Below are 13,509 nucleotides of genomic sequence, written 5' to 3'. Positions count from 1 at the left end.
CACACACACACACACACACACACACACACACACACACTCATCTGGAGTGGTTTGGTTGATTTAAAGATGGGGATGAGGTATTTCGCTGAGTCCCTCTTCTCCCCGCTCCAGCTTCCAGATGTTCTTGGAACTCTCCACAGATAAGTTATCCCAGACCCTGAGACTAGGATAGCGGTGTAAGATTTTGAGCTCCCTACTTCAGTTTTTGGCTTACTAGAAAAGAAAAGAGAAGCCAGACATCCCCAGTGTAGACTTTGTCTTATTATGATTTAGATTCTGGAACCAAAGCAATGCTATGGCTATAGTGTTGCTGGATGAGGAGTTCTGATTCCTGTCGCAGCCCTCATCCCATGGAGACAGGGACACTGTGCCTGGTGGCTGCACAGGAGGCAGGGGTAGGGCTGTACAGAGGTCTCACCCTGGCTCATCCTTCCCTATCAGGCCCATAGGGATGCACATCCTCACTGCCTCACTGTGGCCCATGATATGCCAGGGTTGCACGCAGGACTGCTACCACCTGGGTGGTCTCATCATGCTTGTCACACAGGTCATAAGTGCCACCACCTGGGTGGTCTCATCATGCTAGTCACACAGGTCATAAGTGCCACCACCTGGGTGGTCTCATCATGCTTGTCACACAGGTCATAAGTGCCATGTGGGACACAGCATATTTCACAAAGCTCTAAACCCCAGTCCTTGGCATAATCCCAGTCCAAAACACAAAGGTGATTGATATTGCTGACTGACTGCACAGTCCCTAGGCAAGTTCATGGCCAAAGGTCAATGGCTTGGGCCACAGACACTCAGTTTAGGGCTTTGAAGCCCTACCTTGAGAAAAGCTCTGAAAAGCCTTGGGGGTGGGTCTCCCGTGGGATCTTACTGTGGCAGTGTTGTGACCTCATCTTAGACTCCTGTCCTTCCTACTTGCTGCACTCCAACTGTCCTAATAGTTTTCATTCCGTCATGTTCCTACTTCCAGCTAGCTGTACTTGCTGGTCCTGATGCCGCCTCTGTTGACATCCACATCAATGATTAGCATCTCCTCAGCCATTTGCCTCTCCTGAGGCCAACGTGGTCATTTGATGCTCTAGATGTTCTCAACCTGTGGATCTCAACTACTTTGTGTGTGTGTGTGTGTGGGGGGGGGTTGTTAAATGACCCTTTCACAGGGGTCGCCTAAGACCATTGGGAAACACAGACATTTACATTATGATCTATAACAACAGCAAAATCACAGTTACAAGATAGCAACAAAAATAATTTTATGTTTGGAGTTCACCACAGCATGAGGAACTGTACTAAAGGGTCACAGCATTAGGAAGGTTGAGCACCACTGCTCTAGACAAAATCTCATGTCTACAGAGGCCTTCCTCTTGTGGCACTGTCTCTTCTGTCACATCCATTTCTTCTGTTTACCCCTGGATTCCTCTCCCCACACACTTTTCACCGACACGATTACACCTCCCAGAGCACATTCTACACTGTTGGGTCCTTTGAATGGAAGAATGAATGGTGACCTGTTTCTCTGGCTGCAGATGGCAGACCTGCATGCAGTCCCAAGAGGCATGTATGATGGACCAGTGTTTGACTTGACCACCACCCCCAAGGGGGGCACCCCAGCTGGCTCTACTCGGGGCTCTCCCACTCGGCCAAACCCGCCAGTGAGGAACCTCCATCAGTCGGGATTTAGCCTGTCAGGTGAGTGGAATGAGCTGGTGAAGGAAGGGAAGAAGGAGGGGTGGGGGGAGCCAGCATCCCTAGGCTACAACAGAATCCTGCAAAATCAAGGGAAATGCATTTCGCAAGCCAGTGCTTGTGTCCCCTTCAAGGAGATGATGAGAATTGAGGATATAAAGTTTTCCTAATCGGCAAGTGGCCTTGGTAAGAAAGTCAAACAAGGCACCTTCAAGTTAGAAGTCGGGTTCAAATGATAGCAAATTCTACTTAGAGATCAAGCCTAACTGGGGGCAGGCCAATGGGGCTGACTTCCATTATGCATTGACAATGGTCTTCTATACCAGTGTGCTAGAAGTACAGTGTGTCTGGGTTCGAGTCTCAGTGCATGTAAAGCTCAGACAGTTTTCATGTTCCTGGAGCCTAGTTTCCCCTTTGCAGTAAGACTGATGCAGAGCTAGCGTCTACTGACTGGATGTTTACCCTGTGTTTGCCATGTTTACGGACCTCATCTATTTCCAAAGGTCTCTTTAATATAGAGAATGACTGCTTAATTGTTCCATAGTTGTCTTAAAGTGTGTGTGGGGGGGGGGGAGATAAATGCAGGTGTACTTTCCTACAGTGGAAAATATACACGTGAGGGAGGCAAGGTAACAAGACAGAAAAGACATTTAACGGTGAGACTGCAGCATATAGAGAAAGTGGAGGGAGGGGAGTGGCGGGTGGAGGGGAAGTAGGAGCAGAGACCACAGCGGAAAGGCTGTGGGAGACCTAGAGAGAAATGGAGGAAAGGAGGCTCCCTGTTTTGAGGTAACTTTGCCAAGCAATTGAGGTTACTCCCGTTCCCAAGCAATTAGGGGTGTGTTCACCTTTGTCTGTGGTTTTCTGGCCACATCACTCCTAATGCATTCAGAACTCCTTTCTCAATGGAACCAAGTACACGTTAGCTCTTCTACCTGCGTGAACAGGGGACCGTGGCCCCTCTAGCTTCATGGCTTTGGGCAGGTGACCTCTACAGAATCCCTCTGTCATGGAACAATGAAATATTTTTCTCCTAAAAATAACCACAGTAGTTAGACTTTCAAACATAGAACAGTCCATATAAACACCGCTGTGTTCTCACTAATAGTATTCATGAATTTAGCACCAGACTGACTCAAGGGAGGAATTTGGCTCTTCCTATCAAGAAAGTATTTTTCTAGGTGGAGGTGGGGGGGGGGGAGTCATGATTATGCATGATTTGGTGTTAAGTTTCTTGTGCACCTGGAAAGTACTTACTATTGATCACTCTTGAAATTACTCATTTTCCCTTTTCCCCATACATCTCTTTCCCCCTTGTTTCTCTTCGGGAAATTGTCTCCATCTGTAGGCACCCAAGTGGATGAGGGTGTCCGCTCGGCCAGCAAACGCATTGTGGCGCCCCCTGGAGGCCGTTCTAACATCACATCCCTGAGTTAAGCCCTTGCAAAGAGGGAGGCAGAAGCAAGAAGAAAAAAAAAAAATTGAAGCCAAAATGGTACACCGATATTTAAGAAGGAACGTGAATCCAAACAGTTGAGATCTAAAGAATCACTAAGCCTCAAGCCTTATGTTTCCCAATGTTATGCTCGCTTGCCTAGCTTTATGAATTGCTTTGAATTCTGTTTATGCATACTCTCGATTTCTTTGAACCCCACCCCCACCCCTCACTTACATGCATGCGATCAGACAGGCCACTAAGGTAGATTCTGCATATTATAGTGTCGAGAGCGTATGTAACGCTGCATCTTACGACAAGGGGACAGACAAAGCTGGGATGTCGAGAAAAATGAATGAAGGCACGAAGGGCCTTTGGGTGGTGGGAGCCCAGGGCAAGATGGAGGGCACAAAGGGACTGGGGTGGGGCGTGTACTAGGGAGGTGGGTGGGCGGGGTGAGCAGAAGGGCATCGTGTGTTGTATTATGATGTGTGTTAATTTCCATGGAGGATGGCCACCTATGGCAGTGGGTACTTCATCACTGTCCCCCCGGGATCTGCAGAGAGGGCGGGAGGTCTTTGGGTTCTGGACTGTGTCATGTCCTTTCCTAGTAGATCTTGTTTCCTTACCGTGTACTGAGTGACAGAATCCAGCCGTTTCTTCCACCTGTTGAATAATGCCAGTGCCTGCTTGGGCCTCTTTCTTCTGTTGCTTTCTGTTCCCGGCTGTGAAGACCCCACACAGATGGACAAATGGACAGGGCTCTTCTTCTTTAGCTTCTTTGGGGGGCTCTTCTAAGGCTGACATGGAGAGTGCAGCCCCAGCTCTATTTAGGGGAGGACATTAAAGCTTAGACAGCCTTCCTCTCCGCCATGGGGAGGTACTCCCCTCCGCCCCCCTCTCTAGTGTCTGCAAGCTGAGTTAGGACCATGGTGGAGCTAGACCAAGAACCATGGCGCAGCTAGAGCCGAAGGCTTCCTTTGCTCATGGCGAATGGCTAATCTCTTCATCCCAGACCCGAGCACCTTCCCGATGTTATTTCTTTATGGAGAGCCGACTTTCTCCATTGTTCCTGAACTTTACTCCCAACAGTAATCTCCGCTTCTGGGGGAGTACAGCAGAGATTTAGGGAAGCCAGCTTTGAGTAGCCAGGAGTACACCGTTACAACCACGTTCTCAATGCTAAGCCAAGTGTTTCCTCGTCCGTTCGCAGATCCCAGGGTCTGGGATATCACTTATTAATTGGTACTGAATCTCTAGGGTGATATGGACGAAGCGACCTGATGCGGCTTTCTTGGTGCGCGGCACATAAGGGCAGTGGGCAGCAATGGTAACGTCCCTCTTTGTCTGTCAGAGTTGGGGAGCCTGTGTTCCTATCACACCGTTTCCAAAATCAACGAGGCAGGGGGCTGTAGAAGCCAAGATACTCTCCTGCAGGAAACGTGGTCGTGACCTTGGCTCAGACTTCTGTGCTCTGGGGACCCACTCGGTGAGAAACGTCACACTGCGCATTAAGTACTCTGAAGAACAGAGCAGGCCTCGTACACCTTCGAAGTACTTCCGAGAAACCGCCGTCTCTGCCTGCAGGTGTTGTTCGGTTTTGCTGTTTTTGTTTTTGTTTTTGTTTTTTTAGGTGGGGAATTTTTGGTTATTTCATTTTGTGGAGCTGGACAATTGAGTCCAGGGCCTTTCAAGTGCTAGGCAAAACTCTGTCACTGTGCCCTTGCCCCCTTACAGACCTGGCTGTCGGCGGTCATAAAACTGAGAACTAGAGAAATATGAACAGTTTGGAAACACAAGGATTTGGAAATAGCAGAGGAAGGGATTTTCCTGGAGAAAGCTTCTGTTCTAATCTTGAAAAAGGCTCTTTCACCTCATAAGAGGAATCTCGCGTCTTTAAAGCTCTCATGGTGCTTTCATTTTAAAGGAGACTTTAGCAGAAAAAAAGGAGGGAATGAAGTTTTGAGTTACAATTCAAATTTGGGGATAAATTCAGGAACACAGAAAGACTTTTATACGCAAAGGGAGTTTGCCAGATCTGAAGCACTTATACTAAATACCTCAAAAGCCAGGCTTGGCAGCAGCATAGGATGTAGTACCATCTGTGGCCACCAGATGGGGGAAGAGATATGTAAATGAACTGTAATTCTGCGCCTCCACAACTGTGTGGTTTCCTATGCCTGAGCCCTTCCAGGGTCTCTCTGATCATGAAAAATAAATTCCTTTGGGTCATTTGCACTGCACTTGGCACTTCCGAAGTGTGCCGCTGTGCTGAAAACCTTATGTTCCACTCAAGCGTTCGTTTCCTGTGCAAGGAACAGCGTCTTGAAATCCTCAAGGTGGGCAGGCGCCATCTCAGGATGCGTCCTTTTCTTCATTCACCATTAATAGTGCCCAAGCATAGTAAATCCTGAGAATTCCTTGGCATCTCCCCAACTGTTTTCTTAACATGAGAATTTTTCTAAGCAACATGTTCCTTGAGTTACAAATTTAAATGCAAATTGGTTCTGCTTCCCAGACAGCCAGCCCCATCTGAGGGTGGGAGAGCATGCTGGTACTATCTCCTCTCAAGAAGCTCTGTCATCGGGGCTTTCCACCAAGTCCCCTCTAAGAATAATACTCTGCAATCTCCAAACGCCAAGTTATTGCTGAGCCCCCAATGACAATCTATTGACATTCTTTCTGAAAAGGTCTCTCTGGAGCAATTAAGTCAGCGTCCCCAGTGGAGAAAATTGTTACTTCTAAGTTTTGGGGGTTTTGTTTTGTTTTTAATCTAATAGGACTATAGTCATCCTCCAAAATGGCCTTTCTCTAACTTCAAAGTCCACTGGTTCTTTGGGCCATTTCTTTATCATGATACGCAGAGGTCTATCTCCCAAGGCCTGAATCCTAACTCTGGACTCCATTCTACTCATTCTGCTAAGTCCCTTCCAAGAAGCGAGTGCTTCCCAACATTGCTTCTTGCCACAAGTCTCCCAGATCTTCTCCCCTAGACAGCCCCAGCTTGAGTCCTGGTGCAGTCATATGCTGGCCCAGGCAGCCAGCATTCCTCGTAATTCCCCTTTGAGACATGGTGTGTGGGTGTTCAGTTCTGTGTCTGGTGGCTATGGACAGACAATGAGTCTCCCTGTGACCTGTGCTAGCTGTGAGGCAGCTCGGCTATTGAAGAGCTGTTTGGTTTGAACCGTGAAGAAAACTGTGTATTGAGTTAGCTGAGATTAAAGAAACAAACAAAAGCTCATCAAGTGACTGTTAATGTAAACCTGGTTATTAAAATAATTATAAAATTACCATCACCGTTCTCCAGTCTTTTGTTCATGGAAAACCATCTCACCTAATATATTGATACTCTTCTGATGGTCTAGGAAATGGTTCAGTGGGTAAGAGAGCTTGCTGTGTAAGAAAGAAGACCTGAGTTCCAATCTCAGTAACCACTTAAAAAACTAGATATGGCTAATATGTATGCCCAGAACCCTGGTGCAGGGGATGGGGTAGAGACAGGAGGATAGCTGTGTTTGCTGGCTTCAAGTTCAGGGAGAGACTTTGGTTCAATGGTAAAAAGTGTTAAAGCAGGGCATCTGATGTCCTTGCCTGGTCCCCAGGATCATGCACATGAATGCACAGCCACATGTAAATGTACATGTTTAACACACACACACACACACAGCATGCAAGACAAAAGAAGAAACCTCTGAGTTTGGCTAGTAGGTAAATAAGCATCTAATCTGATAAGAGCAGAGGTTAATTGTAGATAATTGTCTTTCACTGAGACTGAACTGTGGGCCACTGACCCAACAGTGGAGGTTGAAACCTTGGAAATCATTTAAGATTTTTCTAATAAATAATCACATTTATTGTTAGTGTAACAAACATCTATTGGGGATGGGTCTAGCTGATCCTGAGACAGAACTTTAAAAAGGATTTGTTGTTGTTGTTGTTGTTGTTGTTGTGCTTTTGGGTGTTTGTGTATGTGTTTTTGTCTTCCGTCAACCCTTGTTATTATGCCTTTCTGTAAACACCAGCTACTTATTTCCAAAAGTCTGGGGATGAGGGGAAATCCCCCACGTAAATCACACCAAAGGTTTCCTTCAGCAAGCTGATCTCAGAGAGTTCAGTGAATGTCTGACAAAAACTGTTCTCTGTGCATATTAGAAAGGGAAGTTCTGATTTGTGTAATGATTTTTTTAATATGTTGTCCAGCCTTGGAGGTGCAGCTTGTGGGTAGAGCACTTATTTACCTAGCAGGCAGAAGGCCCCAGGTTAGCTCTCCACACACTACAAAAACAGAAACATAAAACTCCCCACAAACAAGTCAGGACTCTTGGATCATTTTGGCTATGAGCTGCCATTATGTCTCTCCCTAATCCGGTTCTCATTTGCATAGGGCAGTCAACAGCAAGGTATACACTGGTACACAGGTGGGTCTGGAAGTGGGGTTATGGGATGTCTGAAGAGCTCAGACGAAATAGGGCAAGCTTGAGCTTGCTGAATATAAGTGATGAACCCAGGCAGTTTCCATCTCAGTCCATCCAGCTTTCCCAACAAAGCTCATTTCTCGTCAAGGCAAAACTGGTCTTTGACATCTTTAGGTTTTCATTTTATATCTGCCTCGGGAACCCAGGAAAGAGATTCCCTCAATATTCTCAGCCAAAGAGATTAAGTTTAGCCACCCTCAGGACTGGTGAAATATAATCATCAATCTTCTCAATACCAAGAAACAGGTAGCTAAGCCTGTTAAAGATTTGAGTGGCTTTAAAAGGGGCCATGGGCAGTTACAGTGATCTTCATTGGGATGGAGCATACGGGAAAGCATAAGCAACTATTTAAAATATTGATGGCAGATGTACTGGCTAACTTTACAGAGGCAACACACAGCTGAGAAGTTAGAGGAGAAAGGGACCACCAGAGCAGCCTGCAAAATGAGAATGCACACCTAAGGCTGGTGCCCTTCAGAACCTAGGGTGCTGAACCCCGACCTTTGCACAGCTGGCTAGTGGCAACAGCATACAGGAAACTTAATGTGGCAGGGGCTACAGGACAATTGGTGAGCAGGACTTCAGAGCCCACTAACTCTAGGACAGGCCCAGGAACTTCCAGCTTGCTGACTGTGGATCTGTTGTGAGCCTATGAGTTAGCTGAAAGTTCCCAAAGCCTTTGTCGTCCTCCTAGCTCAGATTATGGGCCTTGAACTATCCACCCACAGCTATGGAAAAGAAACGGGACCCAGAGGGGCGGGGGACAGCTCAAAGGGGTCATATATGGATTGTTTATAAACCTGAGGTCACAGTGAAAGGCAGAAGCCAGGATGCTTGGGGGCAATCCTTCAGTGAGTCCACTAAAATGGGCAGCTACAGGTCTCCAACACCATCCATGCTAAAGGGACATTAACGGACGTAAGAACCAATGACCTGGGATGACCTCACACACACTTGACAAAGGAAGTCTGAGGGCCATATCGTTACAGAAGACATTTTAATCGATGCAGGCACATTTATATCACATACACTATGACTCAACACAAGCATACACACACATATATATATATATATTTTTTTTTTCAGTCTGGGGGCTTTTCAATCAGCCACCAGTTCAGAACAGCACATAGAATGAAATGTGGCGTCTTGGGGTTTCACATGGAGCAGGCACACTGAACGCACAGTGAATAGCAAGGTGGACCGAAGTAGAAGACAGATATTGTGTAGACAGAACAGAGGGACACAGAGGACCTGAGCGATACGCTTGCCATGCCTCATCATTGGACGTAGGAAAGGCAGCATCTCTGTCAACCTCGAACAGCAACGTGGGTATCCACAGCCACAGCAACACTCTATCTCTTCCTAGTTACTTATTCACCAATCACCAAGAAAGCCAAAATCCATAGAAAATCCAGTCATTTCTGGACTTCCACTAATTAATTAGATCACTGGGATTGATCTAGAAATGCTCTGTGCTACCTGAGATTCATGCCTGTCCTAAAGATGACCTCAGCCTACACCAGGGTTCCAGGAGTATCACTGGCTCTTAGCAGGACATATCCTTCTGCGGAGTGAGGATCTTACCAGGGCTGTCCCATAGGTAGCTGCCCCACCCCTCCACTCTGAGCCCCTGGGAATGCCCTGGAGATTTTCAACTGCAGTGCAGAGTGGCGTGACACCCGGGCACTCTGGTTTTCCAACCCTGCTCAGGCCTTGCCGATGCTCTGTAGAATAAGGGAGAATGGAAGCTGTTTGGAGAGATTCCAAGAATAGCAGATGGAAGGATGAAGTAGTCCCACTGTTTTCTGAAATTCTCGGTCCTAATCCTACTCAGAAATGTGGATATTTCATCTGGTGGGTGCTAACTTTTAGCTGAAATTAGGGAATACGACCAAGAAGCATTTACCACGAGCTCTTGGAAAAGGTTTCTGCTGTTTGTTTTTGTTACTGATGCTTTTCCTCTTCTTTCAAATGTACAACAGTAGGTGGTGCTCAGAACCAGCTATTCCCGCACAGCCGGATTCAGTGATTCTGTCTCTGGGGATGCTGGGGATCTACCCAGGTCTTGGTGCATGCTAAGCACAGATTCTGCTGCTGAGCCACAGCCCAAGCTCAATGGATTTGTTTGTGTATGTGTGTTTGTTTTTCTTTTTTAACTGACCACACAACAGTGTGCCTGTCATTTATCCACCTCCCACCCTGCACTTTCACCAGCATAGCCCCAGTTCTGAAAGCAACCGTGCTCAGAAAGCTGCCCACCGCGAATAAAAACTAGAGATTTGAACTTGAGACCTGCTGGCCTTTAGAAAACATTTTTTGAAAGCTGATGTTTTGGAGGCTGCAGACAAGGTCCAGGAGAAGGCGGGGCCAGGCGAGGGAAGGTAAATCCAAAACACGTCTAGCACATCGGAGTGGGTCTTCAATACAGAAGAACAGAAGGTAGAAGCTGGAGCACACATGTGGTCCCTGACACTTGTAGGGGTACCTGGCGGGAGCAGAATCCAGTCATCTCTGGGTTCCTAGGCTTGACCCCTTCACCCCTCTGAAGGTCAGGGCAGATGCTCTGAGTTAAACAGTGATGGAATAGAACCAAAATGTCACAAATAAAATGTGAGAACCTCAGAGACAGGAGCTCAATAGAAGCTGATTTTTGATTCTTAAAAATGTGTGTGTGTGTGTGTGTGTGTGTGTGTGTGTGTGTGTGTGTGTGTGTTTGCTCTTAGTAGAGAGGCACTATGTCCCAGCCATACCAGAATCTGGAGAACTGTAAATGCCAGTCTTACCTTCAGTTCTTGTTTTCGACACATGAACTTTCTTGCCGAGGTATCTACCATCTACTTCCACCTGTCTGTCTTTCCCAAATGACATCAATCAATCAAGCTGGTCACTTAGATCAGCTTGCTGTCACTATGGTTACGCCTGTACTCTCCATAAGGAGCACCATTAGATGGCCTCAGTTTCCCCCAAGACTTAAAAACATGCTTTGTAAATCCACCTACGTCATGATTCTACCCAGCGTCAGCAGTGGGGCACCCGAAGAAGTTCTTCAAAGATCTTGTATGCATGAGCACAGTGCAGTTACAACACATGCACAATTAGGTGAATGACACTTTGCACGAGTGAAATACACAGACAAGAAAGAGTCAGACTTCATCAATATTTTAAACAGCAAGGCAATTCTGCCAGCCACCTCACAGTGATTATATAATGTGGGGCATCCGTCTCCCTGAATTTCACCTCTGGGTTCTATAAGCCATCCTGCTGCTTTAAAGGTAACTCTTGAGTAGACATGTGTAAATTGTTCCATATTTTAGTTAATCAATACAAAAAAAATAAAGGACCAAACAACAAGAACGTGATATATTTCTTGACAGAAAAGCAACTGACTTTTTTTCCACCTTCACTTTGTAGAGTTTCAAGGGAAAGTTTGCCAGCTCCCCAAACTCCTGCAAATCTCTCCTGTAAGGTGTGACTTTACTGAATAGTTCCAAGTAACTCTGCTGTAGTCCAGGAGTACTCTCTGATCCTCTGGAGAAGCAGGTCTCTGCTAATCTTGAGGAACATTAGCCCCAAGGGACAAACATACCAGAGTCTGATATTTTACAACTGCCATGTTGGGAAAAAAAGAAAGTGCCCCAACTCGCAGCATTTGCTAAACTTCTGCATATGACACCTCTCATCAGAATCAAGTTTAATTGATCAAGGCCACCTCATGGAAGGGTGAGAGGGAGGCCACGCACATAGTAGGCACTTGCAAACAGATTCCATGCCCATCCAGTTCCCCACTGCAAGGTCTCATGAGTCTTTGCTACTTCTAATCTGACCTATGTATTTATTCTCAATGGAACATCTTTATTCCTACCTAATCAAGCTTTGGAATTCTGGCCCCTGTGTGATATTCTCTAGCCCTGAAGAGGCCCATTGTGTACAGTGTCCGTGTTTCACAGTTGTCATCAGAAAGAATAAAAAATAAATCTACATTCAAAATATTCATTTAAAAATAAGAATAAAGGCTGTTTAGAGCAACCGTAGCATTAATGGAGCAAAGGCTAGCTCTTCTGAAATAATCCCTATAATCCCTCTACCTTTCGAGCGGTGAACTAAAACAGAGGAAGCAGTTAAATGATTCTCTTAAGGTCACAGAGTTGATGCTTGCTGAAGCCGGAACTGAAGAGCTCAGAGCCAGGGCGCTCTCCCTCTCCTGTCGCTGCAGAGTGCTGCCACCAACTTCGAAGACTATTCGTACAAGTTCTCTAAGTCATGAGGTGTGGGAGTGGCAGGGACTGTTGTCAGCTCTTCTGTGTGTGCTCATCAGGAGCTTCCGGCCAGGTGCCAAGCACTGTCCCCCGAAGACTCGCGAGCACTTTATAGGTTATTATTCTGGCCATCCTCCTCCTCTGCGTTGTTTTTGGTTTGTTCCGAGGCTAGATTTGTTTGCCTCTGATTAAAGTCTCTTTTCACTCTTAATGGAGGGAGGGATGGACAGAGGGAGAGCGAGAGAGAGGGCACAAGGGAAGGAGGGGGGAAGAGAGTGTCGTTCATTAAAGGAAAAATGAATTTAAACTTTTGAAATGATAACATGTGGTCCAATAGTTTTCATTCTTTTAAAACTTAATTAAAATATGATTCCATCATTTCTCCCTCCCTTTTCCTCCCTTCTGTCCTTCTCCTGTCTGACCCAGCCCCTCCCAAATCCACTATCTTCTCCTCTTTAAACATTGTTGATACAAAAACAAATGAATAAATATATGGATGCAGCTGCCGAGTTCATTCGGTGTTGCCTCACTTTATAAAGAAGTCTGAGCTAAGAAAGCTTTTACAAGTCATAGGGTTGGGCTCGGTGGGTGGAGCCATTGACCAATAAGCCTGACACCCTGAGTTTAATTCCAAGGACCCACAAATGGAAGGAAGGGAGAGAACTGGCTCCTGCAGCTTGTCCAATGGCTACATCTCATCAATCTCACACAGAAAAATGTTAAGACAATAGGCTTTTAAAAGAGTCACCGTGTTTACATTCCAATTCACAAAAATACGGCACCGGATACCGGGGTAATTTATCAGTTAAAAAAACACAGACCAAAAAAAAAAAAAAAAAAAAGCTGCTGCAATTTCAAAATCTTTATCCTGGATTCACATCCTTTTTATCGTCAGAAAAATAAAATCTTAAAAATATGCGAAGTCTCTGCAAATAAAATCAATAAAATCGACCTTTATGACATCACTTTAAGCTGCTGGTCTCCACCCCAGAGTTACTTACTTTTCTCTGTTGAAAATTATAAATTCTTTCTGAACAGCATCAAGATGCTCTTGAAGAAGGCACATCTTCAAGGGGAACATAACAAAGAAACAGAAGCATTCTTAGCTGACACATGGGGACCTCAAGTGGCCAATAACCCATAGAGTATTCAGTGAGCAACATGGGTTGATTGAGGAGGTCCTATTCCAGAAACACAAAGATTCTGAGAAGATGACATGATAGGAATCCCTCTCCTTAGCCCCTGTGATGGCTTGTATATGCTCGGCCCAGGGAGTGGCACTATTGGAAGGTTATGGCCCTGTTGGAGTAGGCGTGCCACTGTGGGTGTGAGCTATAAAACCCTCATCCTAGCTGCCTGGAAGTCAGTCTTCCACTAGCTGCCTTTAGATGATGATATAGAACTCTCAGCTCCTTTTGTACCATGCCTGCCTGGATGCTGCTGTGCTTCCTGCCATGATGATAATGGACTGACCTCTGAACCCGTAAGCCAGACTCAATTAAATGTTGTCGTTATAAGAGTTGCCTTGGTCATGGTGCCTGTTCACAGCAGTGAAACCCTAACCATTGCTCCATCAGAATTAGGTACAATGCGTATGGAACTCTAGAATATATATATATATATATATATATATATATATATATATATA

The 13,509-nt window shown here is 45.8% G+C and overlaps 2 protein-coding genes across 3 annotated transcripts in view; one reads left to right on the top strand and one right to left on the bottom strand.

Annotated features, from left to right (window-relative positions):
• Positions 1–6,421, top strand: part of Dpysl3 (dihydropyrimidinase like 3) — a 110,461-nt gene extending 104,040 nt beyond the window's left edge. For both annotated transcript variants that reach the window (XM_021214147.1, XM_021214149.1), the window contains exons 13-14: positions 1,536–1,698; positions 3,044–6,421. In XM_021214147.1, coding sequence (XP_021069806.1) covers positions 1,536–1,698; positions 3,044–3,132 — 252 coding nt within the window. In that variant the 3' untranslated portion in view covers positions 3,133–6,421. The remainder of the gene's footprint in view (positions 1–1,535; positions 1,699–3,043) is intronic.
• Positions 6,422–10,952: 4,531 nt separating this feature from the next.
• The window catches only part of Stk32a (serine/threonine kinase 32A), a 119,516-nt gene continuing 116,959 nt past the window's right edge, over positions 10,953–13,509 (bottom strand). The window contains exons 12-13 of the mRNA XM_021214821.1: positions 12,863–12,927; positions 10,953–12,067 (exon numbers count right to left, since the gene is read on the bottom strand). Of these exons, the coding sequence (XP_021070480.1) occupies positions 11,971–12,067; positions 12,863–12,927 (162 nt within the window). The 3' untranslated portion in view covers positions 10,953–11,970. The remainder of the gene's footprint in view (positions 12,068–12,862; positions 12,928–13,509) is intronic.

Source organism: Mus pahari, chromosome 15, assembly GCF_900095145.1.
Source record: "Mus pahari chromosome 15, PAHARI_EIJ_v1.1, whole genome shotgun sequence".
Lineage (NCBI taxonomy): Eukaryota > Metazoa > Chordata > Mammalia > Rodentia > Muridae > Mus > Mus pahari.
The sequence above is the reverse complement of the archived record's forward strand: the minus strand, read 5'-3'. Positions and strand labels throughout refer to the sequence as shown.